Below are 22,520 nucleotides of genomic sequence, written 5' to 3' on the forward strand. Positions count from 1 at the left end.
ACATACCCAAGAAGATTAGAGGCTGTAATCACTGCCAAAGGAGCTTCTACATTGTCTTGACTCAGTGGGTTGAATACTTATTGATGCAAGACTTTTCAGAGTTTTATCTTTAATTGATTTGTAAAGATTTCTAAAAACATGTTTTTACTTTGTCGTTATGGGGGTATTTTGTATGGATCAGTGCCAAAAAATTCAAATTTAATCCATTTTAAATTCAAACTGTAACACAACAAAATGTGAAAAAGCCAAGGGGTGTGACTACTTTCTGAAAGCATTGTACGTGGCAGGATCAAATCAAGGCTGATGTACAAACACCCTGTAAATGGCCGCAGCACTGCTCACAAGATGACCGTGAGTGCTGTCTACATCATGAAAATGCCAAACTTTTTCTTGTTTTCCTTGCACATTTCACTCTCAATTTCAGCACAGACACGATGTGCCAAATGACCTCCTGTCGTCCTCCTGGGTCGAAGTTCCTTGTATATCCTTGTTCAGCACACATTGTTTATACTCTGCCTAGTTTAAACTGATGAGGGGGCAGCTAGATATTACGAGGGGTGGAATGGGGAGAGGTGAGGATAGTGCAGGGAAAGACCTGGATATGGTGGAGGAAATGGGGGTTAAAAAGTCCTGTACTTTACATTTCTCATTAGCTTTTTAAACACACCTGCATTGACTTTTTTATTTTACATTGCTTGGACTACTCCTGGTGCTGACTTAATGGTTAGGGTGGCAGGCTTGGGATCCTACGATCCTGAGTTCAAATCCTGGTTAGCTGTTGAATTCATAACAGGTGGGGTTGACTCAGCCTGTCATCCTTCCCAGGTTGGCAAAATGAGTACCAGCTTGATGGGATGACTGAGTCATTCGAGTATCCTGCGTCAGAGTGGCGACCCGTCCAGGATTGTACCCAATAGCCAAGGAGACTGCTTCGGCAGCACCAACGCTCTGTACAGAGTATGGTCCCGATGGATGGATGGATGCATGGATGGATGGATTGCTTGGACTACAGTATCACTTTCAATGCAACAAAATCTCAATGCAAAAACAATCTATCTGTGCATGTATGATGCTCATTTACAGTCCCTGCAAATATGGCTACGGTCATTCCTGTGTGAGTTACATGGAACTTGACGGAAATGCATATTTTCTATGATGAATGCTACAAGGTTGCTTCACTTTTTCTCACCAATGTTAGCTTTCTGCTTGTCAGGAGAATAAATTGGCTGGTGTGCAGGAGCATATGTCCCACGACGTTTGAAACCAATAAGCATTAACGTGACTCATCCTGGCACAAACATATACTTCTTGGCAGACGTGCAAAAGCTCTCTATGCACCTTCCACAGCCTGGTAATGCATTCATTTGTGCACAAGCTAGTCTTTTAGTCGAGTCGTATTTCAACAATGAAATCATGTTCGCCAAGTCCATGCTTTGATTCTTGCATTCTAATATGGAAATCTGATTGTGCATATCTGTTGTTGTTTTAGAGATTTTTGTTTCTATAAAGGCACATAGGAATCACAAACCCCTCCACTCTGTGTGGACTGTGGACAGACATTAATTCGGGATTGTAAGAATAGTAAGATACTGTGACGATGCTCTTATAGGACTCCTGGTGTGAGGGAAGAGGAGGAAGGAGGAGTCCATGAATAATTCAGAAGGGCATGTGATAAGGAAAGAGTTTTGATTACAGTATGGGGGATTTTAATTTGTCAGGGATAGATTTTGTCCAGGAAAGGGCAGAGGAGGAGAGGAGATTGGGACCATACTCTGTGCAGAGCGTTGGTGCTGCCTGAGCAGTCTCCTTGGCTATTGGGCACAATCCTGGACGGGTCGCCACTCCGACACAGTGCACCAGCATGCTGGCACTCACTTTGCCGACCTCAGGAGGATGACGGGCCGAGTTAACCCCACCTGGTATTAATTCAACAGCTGAGCAGGATTTCAACTCAGTACCCTAGGATCCAAAGCCCACCACCCTAACCATTAAGCCAACACCAGGCGTACAAAGGGCAGAGTAGATGAGGATTTCCTAGCTCAAGTCCAGGATGGCTTTTTGACCCAGTTTGTGAAAAAGGCCACGAAGGGAGGTGGGTGGGGGGGGGTGCTGTGTCCGACCTCTTTTCGTATAACGATCCCAATAATGTAGGGGAGGTGAAGGTGGGAGAGCATCTGGGGACAAGCAATAACAATGCAGTAATCTCAACCTTATTGTTGAGATGTGAAGTTCAGGATAGTGGTGAAAAGTTGTTGGATTTTAGGAGGAAAAACTTTGAGGATATGAGAAGTGACGTGAGAACTTTAGATTGGATGAAGTTAATGAGTGGGTGATCTGCGTCAGAGAAATGGGCAATCTTCAAGGAGAAAATGTGTTTGGTGCAGTCGGCATATTCCAGTGAGGTGTAAAGGGAGAGGCAGAAATGCACCAGGGAAATTGAATAGATATATGTAGTGTAGTTAGGGAAGGCATTCATTCAATGTAAAACAACAGGATTGAAGTCTGACTCACGTCTATACAGGAGGAAACATTCAGCAGTTAAGAAAATAACTCGGCAGGCCAAAAGGGAATATGAAAAGGACATAGCCAAGAATATTAAACATAACATCAGACATTCTTTAAGGAAAAAGGGGTAAGGAAATGGTTCAGAGGAGTGTGGGTCCATTGAGGAATAGCACAGGAGAATTGGTGATGATGAGGGTGAAATGGCAGGATTATTCAATCGTTATTTTTTTTTTTGCTTCCACATTTGTATGGGAGCAGTCAGCAGAACTTCCAATAGCAGAGAGTATCTATCTCTGGGGCGAGCAAGAGCTTTTAGAAGAGATCCATGTAGGAGTAGATGAAGTGAAGAAACAGCTAGAAAATTTAACGGATGATAAAACTCCAGGGCCAGATAATATGCATCCGATAGTATTGCGGGAGTTGGCAGAGCAGATCAGCAGAATCGGTGGTGTAAGGGTGAGAGCATCTGCTCCAAGTCTGGGAGGTCGGCGGTTCAAACCCCAGATGAGTCATACCAAAGTTTTTTTTTAGAAATGGTGTGTGCTACTTCCTTTCTTGACATTCAGCATTTAAAAGGACAAGAACACAGACAATCTCCTTACATTGGCATCCATGGGGAGGAAGAAATTCCTCCTGAGGAAATGCACCTTGTGTGTGTGTGTGTGTGTGTGTGTGTGTGTGTGTGTGTGTGTGTGTGTGTGTGTGTGTGTGTGTGTGTGTGTGTGTGTGTGTGTGTGTGTGTGTGTGTGTGTTAGCTCCACTACAAGCCTTAGATCCTTTAAAATAAAATAAAAATCACTGGAATTAGGACAGGTGCCGGATGATTGGAGAGAAGCAAACATCAGCGGACTTCGTCAGCGGAGGCATCAAAACAGAACTGGCCTGATCTCCACCAAATTTTGCATACATTTTGGTTGTACCCAGCCAGGATCAGGTCATGAGCACAATAAGCCCCCCCCCTCCTCGTGAGGGTTAGGGTTAGAATTTCTGCCTGGATGCGTGTCACAACGCAAGTGGTTTACGGATGCGCAAGTGGTTGAAAAAGACTACTTATAATTTCTGCCTGGATGTGTGCTCCAGTGAAAGTGGTTTACGGAGGATACCTGTTGCAGACAGGGGATTTTGAGCCAAGGCACAAAATATTTTTCCTCACCTCCCCCACAACCCCCCACACCCACCTCCCAGGCGTCTCCCGAAGGGAGCAGGTTATCTCTAGGAGTGAAAACGGTGATTACATGATGTTAGGGGAAGTCATGGAGCATGTTGCACAGGAGAACGATCTGGGGGTGGTTATAGATACAAAGGGTAAGCAGACAGCACAGTGCCAAGCAGTTATAGCTAAAACCAACTGGAGGAATAAATTTCAAATCAAAAGATGTAGTGTTAACACTGCATACAAAGTTAATGAGGTCTCAAATAGAATAGTGTTTTCAGTTTTAGTCACCACACCTGAGAAAGGACATAACCACAGATTGTTCAGCACAGAATTAGAGATACCAGATTGATTCCAGGGCTATCTCGACCAAGCTATGACAAACGTTTGAAGTAGACAGGACTTTATACATTCCAAGGCAGTTAAGTGTGTGTGTGTGTGTGTGTGTGTGTGTGTGTGTGTGTGTGTGTGTGTGTGTGTGTGTGTGTGTGTGTGTGTGTGTGTGTGTGTGTGTGTGTGTGTGTGTGTGTGTGTGTGTGTGTGTGTGTGTGGAGGGGGGGATGTGATTGAGATGTTTAAGATAATGAAGGGTGTGGGCAAGATTTGGTGCTGTGGAGTTTTTCAGCAGAGTGAGCAGTGTTAGGACCAGGAGTCATAGCTTGAGGGTAAAGTAGATGAGAGTTCGGATCGTTTTAAGGCAAGGGGTCTTACAGTTGGAGAGTGGTTAATGCATGGAATGACTCCCCAGAAAGGTTGGGGTGGATGGGTTTAATTGGTAATTAGATAGGTACCTGGATGCACTGGAGATTGTGTTGGCCTGTGTGTCGTTCCAATATGGGCACTTTTCTTGTAATGCTGGGGTGTCTCAATAAAATGTATACAGATTTTATGCACCATTTCTGAAAGATTAATAAAACTTTCACGACCTCTCTGAAAGATAATGACTTTCTCTCCTTAGAGTTTCTTTATGTATCCATCTTGGCCACCTCATGCGTCCTCTACTGCCCTCAATTTCTCACCACACCCATTGTTTGTCCGATCTCCATGTCTTGGCCTTCAACTCTGCTGTTGGTGTCCACCCCCTCTCTCTACTGTTCCTTTTGCATGTTTTGCGTCTTGTTTTGTCTGTTATGCCCTGATCCATTAAATATACTAGAACTAGCTCTTCCACGAGCCTCTACTATGTATACAAAAAATTAATAAATACAGAGTACGGGTGATGAGTGTTACTGATACCTAACAGATGGTGTTTGTATGTGATGGAATGATTGGACATCATCAGTCAGCTGTTACCCATAAGGCAGTGCAGAATGACAAGATAGTATAGTTTTCGATATATGTATGTATGTGTGTGTGTGTGTGTGTGTGTGTGTGTATATATATATATATATATATATATATATATATATATATATATATATATAGGTATGTATATATATATATATAGGTATATATATATAGGTATATATATATAGGTATATATATATATATATATATATAGGTATATATAGGTATATATATATAGGTATATATATATAGGTATATATATATAGATATATATAGGTATATATAGATATATATAGGTATATATAGATATATATAGGTATATATAGGTATATATAGATATATATAGGTATATATAGGTATATATAGGTATATATATATATATATATAGGTATATATATATATATATATATATATATATATATATATATATATATATATATATATATATATATATATATATATATATATATATATATATATGTCAGTAGACATAATATTGAGACACCCTGTATTTACAAACTCCTCCATAACGATTACATTGACTGGAAAAAAAAATTAATAGGGTTAGTATTGTTAGGTTTGAGGGGGGGGGGTATGCATTTAAAGGGTAATTAGGATGTTTAATTAGGTATGCCATGCTGTTCGAGTTTACCAGGATCTCGATGTAATAAGTAGCAATTCAGTGGTGATAAGTTGTCTAGTAAATGTTCATTTCTTCTAGGGGGAAATGATAAATGTCACGTAATTAGATAGGGACACGGGATAGGGTAAGTGTGTCTGCGTAAACCCCTTTTGGTATTCTCTGAAGACTGGCCGTGACTTCACAGGACAGTGCAGCGGATGGCTCCGCCCCGTGATCACGATTGGCGGAAGGCGATGGCGGTGGGCCAATAAACGGCTCGATTGGGAGTGACGAGGACGAAGGATAAAAAGGTTCTGTTCGGGGTCGAAAAGGAAGAAGAAGAAGATTACAACCAGAACGATCGTGTTTTTTTGGTGTGGAAGCTGTGGCGGCAGAGAGCGTCCTGGTTGCTGTGCTGAGTCGATCGTGCTCTTGATCGTGTCTGGGAGCCTTGCCAAGCCTCGTGCCTCGCCTCGGTTGGCTCTGGGGTTCTGCTGACTCGGAGTACGGGGTCGGGCAGCGGGCGGACCTGCCTCCCTCTCCTGCTCGCGGCTTGGCGCGGGAGCTGGTTCCCTGGCGGCTGTGGGCGGACTTGGGCCAGGACCAGGAGGTCGACAGCACCACGGTTTCTCCTGCCCCCCTGACGAGAGCAAGGCCAGCTCGTCCGACGCTGATCCAGGGACAGTTGCATCCACACCACGGTCCAGCCTGACCACCAGAAATAGCTACGGTGTGTGTGTGTGTGTGTGTGTGTGTGTGTGTGTGTGTGTGTGTGTGTGTGTGTGTGTGTGTGTGTGTGTGTGTGTGTGTGTGTGTGAACTTGGCGCCTTAGAGGTTTGAGATCTCTATATTCATTGGAATTGTCTGTGTTTTTCCCCACGCCCGATCCCACACCATCCCGTCGAATCGCCCCGGATCCCTCTTCTTGCCGAGTCTTGTTATTTCTGGTAATTAAAAAAACAAATAAACATCATCAACTCAGTGAAAAGTGACTCGTGCCACCTTCCTTGTCCCGTTTGCGGTACAGCGATTAGAACCGCCATGTTTGGGTTATAAACAAATAAATCGCCTCCATCGTTTCGGCTCATTCTACGTTGGCGGGACTGTTCAAGTCCCGTGAACGTCACAGTATTTATACATATTGGCTGTTTCGTAGCCATTGTCAGGGATTATATAGATCATATGTCGGGGCCAATGTAGATCATATATGTCAGATCTTCCAATACCATGTTGATTAGGATGGAGCAATGTAACATGCACATGGTGGAAGGAAGATTACAAAGATTCATTCAAAGGATTTAGGTAATGTTGTATTTCGACAATGGTGCCATTTATTGCTCCTCCATTTGCCTGATTAGTAGCTTGTTAAGCCATTTTAGAGGGCATTTAAGGATCAGAGCATCTTGTATGGACTGGCACCATCCACAGGCCTGACTTGGCAGGGCAGGCACATTACTCCCTCCATAAAAATCATTACTGAACCAGATAGGTCCTTCCAGAATATCCATTAGCATCATGTTCATTGCTCTGGGAGCAAAGCTCTGTTTCCATGTTTAAAATCCAAATCCTGGATATCTGTCTAACCAATTTCATAACTGCTAAGTGAGCTGACCTGAGAATGATCAGATACACCACAATGACATTTGTTGTATTATTTTGTGTATGTTTGATGTACATGGCTGGGCTGGCAGGATTGCTCAGAGGGATGCACACTCAACTTTGAGCTGTCTCGCATGTGTTCGAATCTCGACGCAGTGATAAGCTCTCACCATGGTGTTTCATGTACAGAGCAATGCATCAATGTGTGCATCCTGCGTTGGAAGAACTTGTCTGCCAGCATTGGTTGTTGGTATATGTTGAAGATCGGCTTGTCACTTACCTTGTTCTTGTTCTTGTCACTTTAGAGGGCATTTCAGGATCAGGGCATCTTGTATGGACTGGCACCATCCACAGGCATGACTTGGCAGGGCAGGCACATTACTCCCTCCATAAAAATCATTACTTTTTTTTTTCGCATGCGCGAACGACCCCCGGGATGCGATGTGCGTTCTGCGTATGCGCGAACGACCCCCGGACCTCGTGGTGTGTTCTGCGCATGCGCGAACGACCCCCGGAACTCGTGGTGCATTCTGTGCTTGCGTGAACGACCCCCAGAACTCGTGGCCATTGGCCATTCAAGTTTTGGCCATTGGCCGAAACGAGCAGCAAGTCCATCGATTGGCCCAGGGGCGTGGTGTCCTGCGGACCCCTTTCCTCATGTCGCGGGCCCGGATTGGCTGAGTGGCGATCACCCCACCTGTAGCATGCCGATTGGTCGAGGGCCACCATGAGGCCACTCCTTGAACTCCACCTTCTTCCAAAGGACTGCCCCTCCAAATGGAAGATGAGCAACATGATTCTGCGTGGGCTCCGCCTACGTACGTGCCGACACGCACGCAGACAATGGCGTCGGTCAGAGCGAGGTGAAGGTGACGCTGGCATTGATGGTGGGATAAAAATCAAAGAAAACCCTGACTATTAAAGTAACTCACAGCGCAAGTACATTTATTCACCCATTAAACACGGGACGGGGATCCTAACTAAATACACATACTTACCAAAATAACTGAGCTATAGGAACCTGAATGTCTGTGTGCTCATGGCTTCCAGATTCGCAACAATATAACCTCCATTCACCTTTGGTGGCGGATGTAATAACATCATCTGAGGGTCCGATAAAAAAGTGATCAAACAAGAAAAAGAGCAATCACAGATTGCAGACCCTTGCCAGGACTTCTTTTGAGTGGTGTATTTTTTTTTATTGGTTTTAGGGTAAATCCAATATGGCTGCCAATCCATGTGACTAATGACATCATATGTGTGAACCTTTTGTTCCTCATGGACAGGCGGTCATACGTGTAAAATCTGTTCAGCCACTTCAGAGAAGAAGATTTTTGAAGGTTTATATATATATATATATATATATATATATATATATATATATATATATATATATATATATATATATATATATATATATATATATATATATATATATATATATATGGCTGCTGAATCATGAGACCAATGACATCTTGAATTTTTTTCTCTGGACCAATTTATCCCAAGATGACCCTCAAAAATTTTCATACTGATCGGATGTAGCATTGTATACATGCAATTATGACGTCCTAACGAGGGCACCGATGATGACATTTAAAAAAAAATCACACTCATTCCCCATGAGGAGTACTTGCTATGTGCCAAGTTTCAATTTTTTCCTTGATGCAGTTTTCGAAATACAGAGGTCCAAAGTTTTTTTCCGTTTTTCCAATATGGCTGCCACACCACGTGATCTATGACGTCATAATTATAATAAAAACATTATACACACGTAGTCGCACCAATGGTGTAAATTTCGTCTCAATCCGACAAACGGTTGCGGAGAAAAACACGAAAGTTCTGTGCGGACAAACAAACAGACAAAGAAACAAACGGACCCAAATGCAATATCCTCTCATCTGGCGAAGGTAACAAAGAAATGCTGAACTAACTGAGTTATCAAGAAACAGCAATATGGCAGCAAGTTACACTCGACAGTGTCTGACATTCCAAAGTGGATGACTCGATGTTCCAACTTCAAATACATGCATCCATCACATGTGTTTGCATCCCTGCATCTGCACGCAGAGTCCTGATTATGCAGTGGGTACCATAGTGCCTTGTGGTGAGGACTGAGGACTGAGGACACCGCGGTGACCAGAGCTTACGGGTTCAAATCCGGCCGAGAGCAACATTGTTAAATACCGATCTTCGAAACCAAGTTAGTCTTGGAAGAATTTCCGTATCAATCGGTTTATCAAAAGAAAACGAACCCAACACGTTCACTAATGACCTTCATGGTCGAGTCAATTCACATGCCCTGACAGGTCTCTTCTCCGTGTTTCGAGTCTGTATTGTCGTCCGACTGATTCTGAACATCCTCAATATAACTGGAATGGGCATTTGTTTGCCACCGAGAAAAAGACCACGAAGCTTTGAACTTAGGTTCTTGAAACTTCGTCGTTAGCCAATTAAAACCATAAATGCATCATCCTCTTTCAGCAAGGATCATCACAATCTGAAAAAAACAAAACTTAATGTCATGCACTATAAGGTGATATTCACTTTCTTCACTCGAAATTGAGTGCTGAGAAGGTCATGGGTGGATCTAACAGGAGTCTTTTTTGTCGTTTGCAGCACATGGCTGCGAGTGGCATCATTGGCTGAGGGCGGTATGGATGGTTGTGCCTCTGGGGAAATGCCCAAGAATTTGTAATTTGTTCAGAGTACGGCGATAGCTCACCTACTCTTTGCAAAGGACACAGTACGTCGACCAATTAATGCTTAACGTCCACCACCTAATGCCGGCAGACGGGATGCCCAGTTTAACGTCCATCCAGGGACGGCGCCACCCATCGATTCCTCGCCTTACCTGCAAGACACCGGGATGATGGTTTGTAGCTGGACCGAGAGTGAAATGCAGATTAGATGGCTCAGAGGTGAGTGTGAGTACCTCTCGGGCCCTGGCCATCCTGCCAGCCCACTTCTTTCATCTCTCTACAGCATCCGCATGATTTGATCATTTCCTGTTACATCACTCACAGAAATGGTGTGGCCTCTCACGTGTAGGTTAAAGCCAGAAGTTCATTACATTTGACAGGTTTTTATACAGCCCTAATCCAAGTGAGATGTGCATGGTACAACCAACGGGGGCTTTTCTTTTGCACACCTGGAGCAATGTGATGCTCAGAGGTGACATGTACCCCTTGCGTTGTCGTGCCATACCGTTAACGATAATCAGGTAGCCAAAAGTGATTGATCTTCCATCAGATGATCAACTAGTTAGATCATACACAATTTGTAGAGTTGTAAGTTTTTTAGGCCAGTTCTCAATTAAGTTAATATGCCCAACCAACATGTTAATACATTCCAGGTTGATATTTATCAACCAACTCGTTCAGCTGCCATTGGCACAGTTTTCTTTGTGGAACACTTGGCACATCGTTTGTCAATTTTAATAATAGCAGGTATTTATACAAGAAAATGTCAGGGAGATCACTCTTGATTATCCAACTTTAGGAGAGCAATAAACGTCATGGTGTCTGAACTGATTTGATGACCTCTTGTGGCCACTACACCCATTATAGACCAGGAAGATTTCTGATGAAGTAAGACAGTCAACCCTGTGCTTGACTCAAGGAAGAGATTTAGCCCAAAGTCCTACTTCTGTGAAATACAGTGTAGGTTACATATTGTCCACTGTAAATGAGTTCGTTGGCTTGATGCCATTTCTGATGGACTTTGTGCTCCATCGCTGAAACTGGATCAGACGAAAATCTTCAGTCGGGTAACGTCCCTGATCTATCATTTTGCGAATAATGACACCACAATTGTGCATCATTTGTTTATCGTTTCTCAACGAATGGGTGATCCGATTCCTTAGGAAGGTGCAAAGCAGTGTTAGCTCTTCGTTTATCATCACTTATGTCATCACAATATCAGCGTGTACCATGCCGATTGATATCTATTCTTTGCACGTTTCCATGTGTGCAGCGGGTGTTCGGTTAACGGAAGGATCCACAGCATTCGGAATCGCATTAACCCCACTTTGGCTGACCTTCTTCCTGAGGCCACGTTAATGCCATTGGACATTCTGTTAAATCATTACACAACTGCGCTAAAATATGAGAAGGAAAGGTAGGACAAAGGATAGCGTGGTATTTTGGAGTGGGGAAGGAGGAAATGGGTGTGAGAGAGAGGGTACAGTGGAGAGATGAGGTAGGTTGAAAAACCTGTTCAATACACTGCTCACCATTCGATTTTGTTTTGTAAAAATGAATGCTTATAGCTTCCCAGAAAGAAACCATCGGGATAATTAGCTGCTTCATTGTTTATTGTGAATCCTCATTGAACATAAATACCACGGCAGAGGCAGGGGTAGGGGCAGAGACGGGTAAGGGCAGAGACACTTCCATCGCAACACAAAGGTCAGGTATGGGAGCATGCACCAGAACAGCGTGTCGCTGCGTCCATTTTCCGCCAGTACTCCAGGGGCCTCCGTCTGGCCATCCCCCAGGCAGATGCCTGGCCCAACCCCATCTCCTTGAGATGCTGATCAACCTGCTGCAACCACGAGGCACGTGGTCGGCCCATTGGCCTCCTCCACTCAGGAGACTCCCTCGCTGAGAGAATCTGGTGAGCAGGATCAGCATCAGGAAAACGAGCCACATGTCCATACAGCTGCAACTGACGCTCACGGACTATGCAGGTAACAAATCTCATCTGAGTCTCTCTCAGCAACCGCTCGTTGGACACAAAGTCTGACCAGCAATAGCGAAGGATTCTCCGAAGAGACCTGGTACCAAAGGTATTAAGTCTCCGTCTCAGATCCTTGGTCAGAGTCCAAGTCTTGCATCCATAGAGCAAGACTGGAAGCACCAAGGACCTGAAGACTCGGACTTTCGTCCTCCCGCATAGGTACCGGCAGCGCCACTCCCCATTATCCAGTGAATCCATGACTCCCCAGGCCCGACCCAGACGTCTATTGACCTCTGACTCACAGCCAGCAGAGACATTAATATCACTGCCAAGGTAAGTGAATCTCTCCACGACCTCAACATGCTCACCACAACACAAAGGCCACACAGCAACCTTGCTCGGGAGTGGGCAGGACACCCTTCAGAGAAGGTGGAGCAACACATCCAGTGGGAATTGATAGCTATGCCATTTATTAAAGGGAAACTGCTTTTGTTTAAAAAAATTGATGAAATCAAAAGAAAATCGATAGACGTATGCTAACTGCTATGGGATACAAGGAGAAGCTGACGTTTCAAGCATTAACCCTTCGTCGGAGCAAAACACGGCACGGCCGGTTAACACCTGAAACCTCAGCTTCTCCTTGCTTCCCATGGCAGTTAGCATACCTCGATCAACGTCCTGTTGATTTCATCCATTTTAACTCACCTGGAACATAGTTCCGGGGAGTTTATGAGATGGCGCGTCGCCAGTCCATCTGACCATAAGCACTTGAAACTACACACACGTTTTCAATGAAACTTGACTGTAACCTTCATCACCGATGATCCACCTGTTGGTTCATGACATTAAGAAAATGGGGTCTCAGGGGGTCTGCAAGGGGTTGTCCCCCAAAATAGGTATTTGCTTACTTTTCTGAAACTACACACACAATTTCAATGAAATTTGACCACAACCTTCATGATCCATGCTGTACCAAAGTTTGTTCATACAATCAAAATTTTTTTTATTTAATCAGCCATTCCGTCCCCCCACCCCCCCAAATAGGTATTTACTTTCTTCTCCATTACATATTCTGTGGGTCATCCATGCCTACCAGTGGTTCCCTCGTTATCTTATCCAGCCGCTACCAGGTGAGCGCCTCGGGGTATTGCCCCTAATTTTCTACCTGTCCACTGCAGCAGATTGACACTAGCCTTCAGAAGCAAGATGAGCTCAAGTTTTGACATGTAATCCCCTTGCAACCACCACAATAAACTAAAAGATAGGATGTCAATTCTGCAGGTGGACAGAATTATTTAATTGCTGAACTAGAAAGTATCACATCAGAGCACTTGCAGAGCCAGGAGGCCTCGGGTGAAACAAGACCGGGCTCCACCTACCCAAGGGGAAATACCGAGACATCACTTCCTTGACAACACAATCTTGATACTGTTGTGACCACATTTTATGTAAAATTACAGACTAATCATTCAACTAGTCCCGACCCAGCTATAAACTGCCATCGGATGGATGTTAACTGGGCGTCCTGTCTACTGCCATTAGTTGGTGAACGTTAAAGATCCCACAGTGTCCTTCATGAAGAGTAGGCGAGTCATCGCCAGTTCCCTGAACAAATTACAAATTTGTGCACCCTCGATCACATATCCTGCATCAGTGATGACCCATCCAGGATTTTACCTTTCACCAATTAAAGAGCTTCGAATCAATGATATACAGTCTGATCCAATTTCTCCCATTGGAGGTGTTAGATTGCTGACGAAACAAAAACAAGAAAAACTAGAACGGGCACTCAGTAGAGCGCATACCTTCGCCAACGCTACATTTTGCCCCCCCCCCCCCAGAAACCGTTGATTGTGAGGGTATTTAATCCTATACCACATCTGCCATCTCATATGTGTTATGATGGCTTAAAAACATTAAATTTCCTGTTGTTTGACACTGATTCATGTACATTGTACAATTTCTGTATGAACTCCCTGACCTTTTTGGGTGTCGGTGTCAAGTCAATCTGATGACAACTGGTCACATTATAAGAAATCAAATATTACACATCACAGGATAGGGAATTGAATTCTAAACATTTTGAATATACTTGCATGCAAATTGTATAAGAATTGACCGTGTTATGATAATAAAGGTCGTTGACCCCCCTGACCTTAGACTCCCAACCGCTAATAAGGGTTATTACGTCATTGTGTCATGTCACATATCACAAGATGGGGCATTGAATTCTGAACATTTTGGCATTAGTTGCATGCAAATTGGATACAAATTGACCGCGCTATGGTAAAAAGACGATTTTGACCTTTTCTTGACCTTGACCTTTGACCCCATCGCTCCCAAAATCTAATCAAATGGTCCTCGGATAATAACCAATCATCCCACCAAATTTGCTGCGATTCAGTTCAATACTTTTGGAGTTATGCGAATAACAAACAAACAAACAAACACACATATTCACAAATAAATAAATAAATGAATAAAAAAAAATGAAAAACTACACAGCGATCAAAACATAACCTTTGCAACAAAGTTTGCGAAGGGAACAAACAGACCGCAGCAAAAGCTGCGATTCATCCAGGCTCCTTTCAACAAATACCATGTGTTATTTTACATCTACGTTGCATTCTGCTAAACATTCACCCATCCGCAGGATTCAATGGTGTGTTCTGTGAGGCAATGCTGGAACAGTTGCAAATGGCAATTTGTCAAATTAGCCAGGGACTTAAAAAAAAACAATAAAAGCTGGGAGATTGCAAATTGTGGTGACACACACACACACACACACACACACACACACACACACACACACACACACACACACACACACACACACACACACACACACACACACACACACACACACACACACACACACACACACACACACACACACACACAGAACAAAGGCTGAGATCTGACTTTTCAACCACACTGACCTTCATTTGGGACACTTTCTTAATTTTTTTTTAAAGTTGTTTTTTTCTTTGCCAATTTGCAATGTCCACATATTTCAAGATTATGTCCCAACTATACAAAGTTCTCCATTACGTAGTAATTTTTATTTCTGCAAGCTAACTTCCGTCAACTTGCATCATTCGGATGGCAAAAAATGGCAGCTATGAGGTGGGAGAACCATCTGGAGACATTGTGGTTTAAGTTAAAGGTAATATTTTATTGCAAGGTGTTGATTTGGTGATGACCAGTAAAGGTTGTTCTATGATCCTAAAAATGTGCAAAATTAATAAGCGCTTTTACTTACAAGTGCAATGCATTACAGCTCCAAAGAAACATTGGTGATACTCTGATACTTCCCTGAGGAAGTGAGTATAGGTGGAGGTGAGTATTGGTGATACTCATCGGTTTTGTCTTTCCTGTTGTTACAGCTTTCTGGATTCATATACTCTTGCTACATCATCAGCTCCCTGACGGACGATGAAGATAGCTGTGAGTTTGGTTGTTTGTTTGAGGAGGGGAGGCTAAAGTGAATTTGTTTGTGTGCTCCAATAATGTGGTACTTTCTTTCGTATGAAACCCATTGTTTTATTTCTACCATACAATATTGTTCTGCTCTGTAGGAATCTATTTCCTAATCGATCAGAGATCAGCCAAACATCCTCTTGAGGACAATCCACTGTGTGCTGATGAAGGCCAGTGAGCCAAAAATGTGTCCATGAATTGATTCCTAAGTGATGGGTGGCATTTGCTAAAGATGTTGGCTGATTGACTTGCACACCTCAGGTGGCAGCTGACACTGCTTATGCACAGTACAGTGTTTTTCACAAGCTCCATCCACTGCAGACTGCATATTAAGCAGGAAGTACCCTTTCTACAATTAAAAAAACCTCATTTCCTGGCTGCCTAAGTACCCGCAAACAATGTAATGGATGCCTAAATAGGGTGGATGTATGACAGGCACCCCATATTGCTCAGAACCCTTGTAGAAATTGCTGGTGTGAGACAAGGGTTCACTATCACCGTTTGAACATATTATATATATATATATATATATATATATATATATATATATATATATATATATATATATATATATATATATATATATATATATATATGTGTGTTTTTTTGGTTGTTTTTTTTTCCAGGCAGAGTGAAGTGCCAGGCAGATGTGCTGGTGTATATGTCCTTTAACATATCAGCTTATTCTTGTAAATTGTGCAAACTTAACAATCGCTCTCTGCATTAAAAGTGCCACTTATGTCAGTTACAAAACAAAAATATTTACAGATGATGTGTTGAGGTTAAACTGAAAACAACTTTTATAATGGTGTCACACCACAACTGTGTGAGCACATTTGCCATCATATTTACAATTTTGACAAGACAACACAGATGTATTGTGGGTATTGTTCACACAAGCAGACAGCAGCTGCATCTGGAAATTATTTGTCAGTCTGATAAATTAAACATGTCCTTCAATCACCGAAGAATCAACCTTTTCCATGGTTAGCCACTACAAAAGGTTCAGTTTCTTGAACTGCTCGGCTTCACCATCTAACAAACTGGGCATCCTCCAATTATTTTATGAAAAATCAGAATTACTCGGTCGACAAAGCCATTGGCTGTAGCTCAATGGAGTCGTGCTCTCCACTATGGACTGGTGCTCCAGCATCACAGCAGTCTCTTCTGCATTCTGTGAAATCTAAAGCTCTCATTATAATCTCCCACAATGAGAGCAAAGCACAAGATCAGTTGCTCTGACTTCACAGGAAATTTGGTGGCATCTGTTTTTCTTTTACCACCTCTCCTCTGGCTTCATCCATCTGTTCCCTCAGGCACCTGATCCTCCCTAGTTCCTTGAGGATGGATGCAATTTTCCAGTAACCCCCTCATGGTTAAACTTACAAAATTCAGGCTGAATGCACACCTCACCTCTTTTATTCTTTTTTTCCCAGCTGTGGACCCACCTTCTCGAGATTGTGCTATTCCTCTTATCGAGGGTTTCAAGCAGCCGTCTCATATCATCCTCCATACTTATCACCTCAATTAATGCTTCCTAACCCACCCCCTTACTTGTAGAGTTTCCTTCCCCCTTCTTTTTCTTGTTGTTCATTCCCTTGCTAACTGTGTCCAAGAGTTTCCCCACTGGCGTAATGTCGGTTTCATACTCTCTCACCTTGCTCTTCCATGACCCTCAAACTTGATGAAAGAAAATGCTTCCAGCCTTTCTCTCTCAAATGTGAAAAGGAGACAGAGAGACTGACTGTGAACACAGATCAACCTGCAGTGTATCCCAGGTGAAGATCACAATAAATTACTCTTGCCTGTGGAACCAACTTCCCCAATCTGATCAGTCCTATTCTTCCAGATAACTGTTCACCACTGTTCACTTTGATCTCACTTCTCCTGGGCCTCCTTTCCATTTTGTTCTTGCTCTTCCATGAGCCTCAATCATGTATACAAAAAACAAACAAACCGATGTGCTAGAAAACCTGGATTCCATTCTTAAGGGTTGTAGCATTTTTTTAACCCACCACTCCTCAGATTTTTACCACTCTTCCCCGACTCCCTTCTTTTCCTTTACCCCCGAGAATCAAAACATTAATTAACTGCACACGCAGTAAAACAAAACTGTCGATCGATTCACGAGTTTCAAGACTCAAGTCGAAAGTTGCAGGCTCCAGGTGTCAGTTTAACATCCTGAATCGAGTAGTCTTAAAAAAAATTTTTTAATCCATTTCTAATCCTCCAGGCCCAGTGCAAATTGTTAGATGCCATATTCTTTTTTTTTTAACATTGCCAAAAATCATGTGTCGCACATCAATATCACATCGCAAACCTTTTTTTGAAAACAGAAAATGTACATTGGTGCATACCAACAACAAAGAATTGTGATTCAAACATCCACAAGGTTGTAAATAAATAGCTGCAACATGGATGCAGGAGGAGACCATTTCATTTTCACCCTCAAACAGTAAGTTCTCAGGAGGGCAGTTTTTTGTCACTTAGGTAAAGGTGAACCACCCATTGCCCCTTCTGAATGTTGAGTGCTGATATACCCCCTTACATACTCATTGCAGATCATATTAAAATGTATTCATCTGATGCAGTATTAGCACAAGGTAGTATGCCATTGCCCGCACAATCAGCAATCACTGGATTGCAAGAGCGCAGCCCTCCATCCTATCTGTAAATGAAGAGACTAATTTGTAAACCCACCACTTATTGACATTTTGCCTCTTTGTTTCTGCCAGTCGATTTCATTGGAGGATTCGATTCTTGCCCAACAACATACCAAGCTGCCCAAAAACCCCTGCAACTCCAGCTGCAGCCGTTGTACTCGTAAGTAAGGTCACACATGATGACAGAGAGTTGAGCGCGTGGGAGTCAACACGAGTTCAAAACACTTGAGACTAATCTTCAGCGAGATTATACAAGTTTGGGGCTTGTGTTTTCAATGTAAAAAGACACGGTAGATAAAAGTAATAAACTACCTTTCAATCCATACATCTTGAACCAACCCATGATCTTGTGCTAAGAGATCACCGGTTGGTTCAGTGGGCTGTGCCACACTCAAAACATGAAGTAATGCGAATGACAAAAAACACTTTCCAAAACTACAGCGTTCATAGAAATAGAACACTTTACCCAGTGCAGTCTTGAGAAAAATAAAAACAGGACATGGGTTGGGGTCTGTGAGTGGTGAATTTGATTGGTCATGATGATGTAAGATGCCATAATATTTAGTCTTGTGCAGTAAACCCTCAAATATTGTGGCGGTTATGTTCTTGGAAAATGCCATGATAATGAAAACTAAGGGCCGATGGGAAAAGGGGGTTTTGGTTCCTGGGCTTTGAGAAAATATGGACCAAGGTTGGCAGCAGCCAGAAATAAACATATCACAATTGAATTAAACATGTAAATAGAATAAATACAGTATAAAATAAAGAAAGACAAACACAAGACTTTTACCTTTTAAATTTTATTCCAAAAACAGCAAGGTGGTTGAGGGTAACAACATTACATACTTGTACTGTACTCTTCCATAAAGAGAAGAGAAAACACAAGACTGAGCTCGGGATGATGAATCTTTTGGAGTGGAGAGTGGAGAGGGATTCAGCAATTGGAAGAGCAGCATTAGTTTTACGACAAAGTCGTCAGCAGCATTGCCACACAAGAGAAGAGTAAGACAGTCCTTAACCACAATACCTTGAACCCCGGAGCAGATATTTCTTGCTTGGAGAGGAAGGTATCAGATGGCATCCTCTTCCAAAATAATCCAGCCTTGTCGGCATCAAAGACCTGCTCCGGCATAAATCCATTCACCTCGATTAGTTCCATGAGCTGCGGTGGGTTGTTTTTCGCAGTGTCATGGTCTCTCAATGCTGCTTCCCTGACCAATTTTACATGATGGAGGCCGAACCCTCTTTTGAATTTCTCAAACCAGCCCGTGCTGGTATGGAACTTGTAGTTAACCGTGGTTTCACTGGAGCCTTTGGCTGCCTCCTTGAAGTGTTCGTAAATGAGCAATGGTTTCTCCCATATCACGGGTCCATTCAAAGGCACTTTTTTCTGTGTTTGGTCCTTGGTCCAAAATGTAAGTGCTTTTTACATCCTTTCAACATAAAGAAAAATGGGACTGGAATGACTCTTTTGCACTCTGCAGAGCGCTGGGCGGCAGCAACGCTTTAATGGATGGATATTTAACTCACTTTCATGATTACACTGCACAGTAGATTCATTACCCTCGCCGAAGGAGAGGGTATTGCGTTTGGGGCCATTTGTTTATGTGTCTGTATGTCTGTCAAATCTGTCTGTTTGTCCACACAGAACTTTCGTGTTTTTCTCCACAACTGCTCGTCAGATTTAGATGAAATTTTCACCATTGGTGCGACAACCCATGCAGAATGTTTTAATATAATTATGACGTCATAAGTCACATGGTGTGGCAGCCATGTTGGAAAAACGGAAAAACTTTGAGCCTCTATCTCTGAAACCACACCAAGAAAAAAATCGAAACTTAGCACATGGCAAGTACTCATGGAGAATGTGGGATTTTTTTTATGACATCATAATTGCATCTGTAGAACGTTACATCTGATCAGTATGAAAAATTTTGAAGGTCATTTAGGGATAAAATTGTCCTCAGAAAAAAAAAAAATGAAGGACGTAATCGGTAACATGATTCGGCAGCCATATTGTTTTTTTTCTAAAAAAAAAAACATTCACAAATCTTCTTCTCTGAAGGGGCTGAACAGATTGAGGTGAAACCTTACAAGTATGACCGTTTATCCATGAGGAACAAAAGGTTCACACACGTCATGACTCATGGGTCACATGATTTGGCAGCCATATTGGGTTTATCCTGAAACCTACAAAAAGAATCTTCGTCTCCAGAACGGCTACACAGATCGAGGGAAAACTTCACACAAATGTTCCCCAAGTCTTGGGTGTACATATTTGTAAAGGAATAATTGATCGGTCACTTGGTTTGGCAGCCATATTGGATTGACAAAAAAAATCAAATAATATTTTCTTTAAACCGCTGAATCAATCGACATGAAACTTTACAAGTGTGATCTAGTAGAGATGGGGAATACATGTTTTAAATTTCAACTTGATCAGACACATGATCTAGCAGCCAGAATTATTAATTTTTTAGAATAAGGCTCACTTGGCTGTGCCTGGATGGGTTTCAGGATAGAGGAGTCGCAGCTGAAATGTGAATCCTGTCCAGGTTCCTCCTGATGACTTCGTCTTTGCTTTTTGGGGTTCCTTCTGATTACTCCAATGCAGGACTGTACCTATTTGGTCTTCCATTTGATTTGAATTCAATATATTTTAATCCCATTCAGAATTCAATTGAATGATTTTTTAAAAACGTCATAGGTTAGGGTCAGGTGTCCAATCATAGTGGGGTTGCATCAAAGTGGGATGTCTTGGTACCCGGTCATCACTGCCAGCAGTTATAAAGTGGCAGTTCTCGCTCTGCAATCTCAGATTGCTCTTTCTCGTTGATCCTGTAATCGCGGCCCACAGATGTTGCACTTTCACCTTTAGCCAACCGGTCTAAAAACTCAATCTTTTCGCCGAACGTCACAACCTTTCTGCCTTTTGGCACAACTAATTTTGTGTGTCACTTTACATTTGGGCTCATTAAAAATGTTGCACGAGAAACACAACGCTCCCAATAGGAGATTATCGTACACGCATGGGACACAAAAGATGACTCATCTCAGCTCAAAAACTGTGATTGGTTGAAAATGGAATCCCGTGATAACGAAATCGAAGCAATAGGTTGCCTGCTATGGTGAAAACCCACAATATGAGGGTTTACTGTGCTGCTAAATGAAAGGTTTTTTGAAAGTGTGAAAAAGGCGATTTATGTTGAACATTGTTCAAATATATAATTCAATTGAAATTAACGATTTTAAAAGGTTATAGAAAAAAAGTTTGAGAAGTTTACCACCATTGATGCAACATCTTTTACATGTTACAATAGTTATTCATGCCTGTTGCATGTGTCCATTATGACATCCTGAAAAACAGTAAGTTTCCTGTTTGTAATGATTTAAAATTTTGTTTGCCTGCCAGATAGGCAGATAGAGTAATAATTAAAATAAACCAATGTCACACGCAGGGTGACCCGTATCTTGCCAAAAGGTGACCACGTGTGACTTCTTTAAGGTCACACTGAGGTGAATAGAGCAGAGCTGCTATCCACCAGGAGCGACTCCTTGAGGAATATCTGCCTACAAGAGATTCCGATGAGAATCGTTCTTCAGAGTAACCATGAAAAATGTGTTTGCCTCACAACGTCACCAAATGACGTCATAATGTCTCAAGCTTGACATATCTAGAAAGCACTCATCGAGGTGTTCAATTTGAGGTACTACACGATATGGTTCCTAAAACTTGAAAATTTGACCTTGGGGTCAAATATATTTGACCTGAGGCGCTAACCATGAAGGTCAAGGCCAATCTCCACCAAAAATTAATCAGCTGAGCGCCAGACCATGAACTATATTCCCATGAAGTTTGAAGACTATCCGATCAAAATTACTCAAAAAATAAGGGTTTCGTCGACTCCCCTGATTTGCGACAAAGTGACCTTGACCTTTAAAATTTTATGCGCTGAAAGGGACCTCTATACGTCTCTGATATGCGAAGTTACAAAAATTTCCAATGATAACTGTGCTCTGCAGAGTCATTTATATGTGATTATAGACAAAAAAAAAACCATATGAAGGTCAAGGCCAATCGCCACCAAAAATTAATCAGCTGAGCGCCAGACCATGAACTATATTCCCATGAAGTTTGAAGACGATCCGATCAAAATTACTCAAAAAATAAGGGTTTCGTCGACTCCCCTGATTTGCGCCAAAGTGACCTTGACCTTTGACCTTCAAAATTTTGTGCGCTGAAAGGGACCTCTATAGGCCTCTGATATGCGAAGTTACAAAAATTTCTAATGATAACTGTGCTCTGCAGAATTTTTTATACGTGATTACAGACAAACAAAAAAAAAACATACAAGCTGACTAACATATCTTGCAAAAACTTCGTTTTGGCAAGATAAAAACACTCCTCTATGCGCATGCGCAATCGGGATGAATTCAGAGCCAAAGTAGTGCTGAACTACACGTTCGTTTTGCGATTAACGGCGTAAATCGAACATTCAATTGAAATCAAGTTGTTCCTTGATCATAAACT

General features: G+C 42.3%; 1 protein-coding gene across 6 annotated transcripts in view; it reads left to right on the top strand.

The window, feature by feature from the left end:
* LOC147026370 (sodium/potassium-transporting ATPase subunit beta-1-interacting protein 3-like) overlaps positions 1–22,520 on the top strand; it is a 298,816-nt gene that overhangs the window by 274,248 nt on the left and 2,048 nt on the right. For 4 of the 6 annotated variants that reach the window (XM_085881745.1, XM_085881746.1, XM_085881747.1 and 1 more), the window contains 2 exons: positions 15,233–15,293; positions 18,062–18,149. In XM_085881745.1, the coding sequence (XP_085737871.1) occupies positions 15,233–15,293; positions 18,062–18,149 (149 nt within the window). Of the gene's footprint in view, positions 1–15,232; positions 15,294–18,061; positions 18,154–22,520 lie in introns of all 6 variants that reach the window. The other 2 variants (XM_085881744.1, XM_085881742.1) reach the window with 1 other exon arrangement.

This window comes from Eptatretus burgeri, chromosome 5, assembly GCF_056783735.1.
Source record: "Eptatretus burgeri isolate ZD-2024b chromosome 5, Ebu_testis_v1, whole genome shotgun sequence".
Taxonomy (NCBI): Eukaryota; Metazoa; Chordata; class Myxini; order Myxiniformes; family Myxinidae; genus Eptatretus; species Eptatretus burgeri.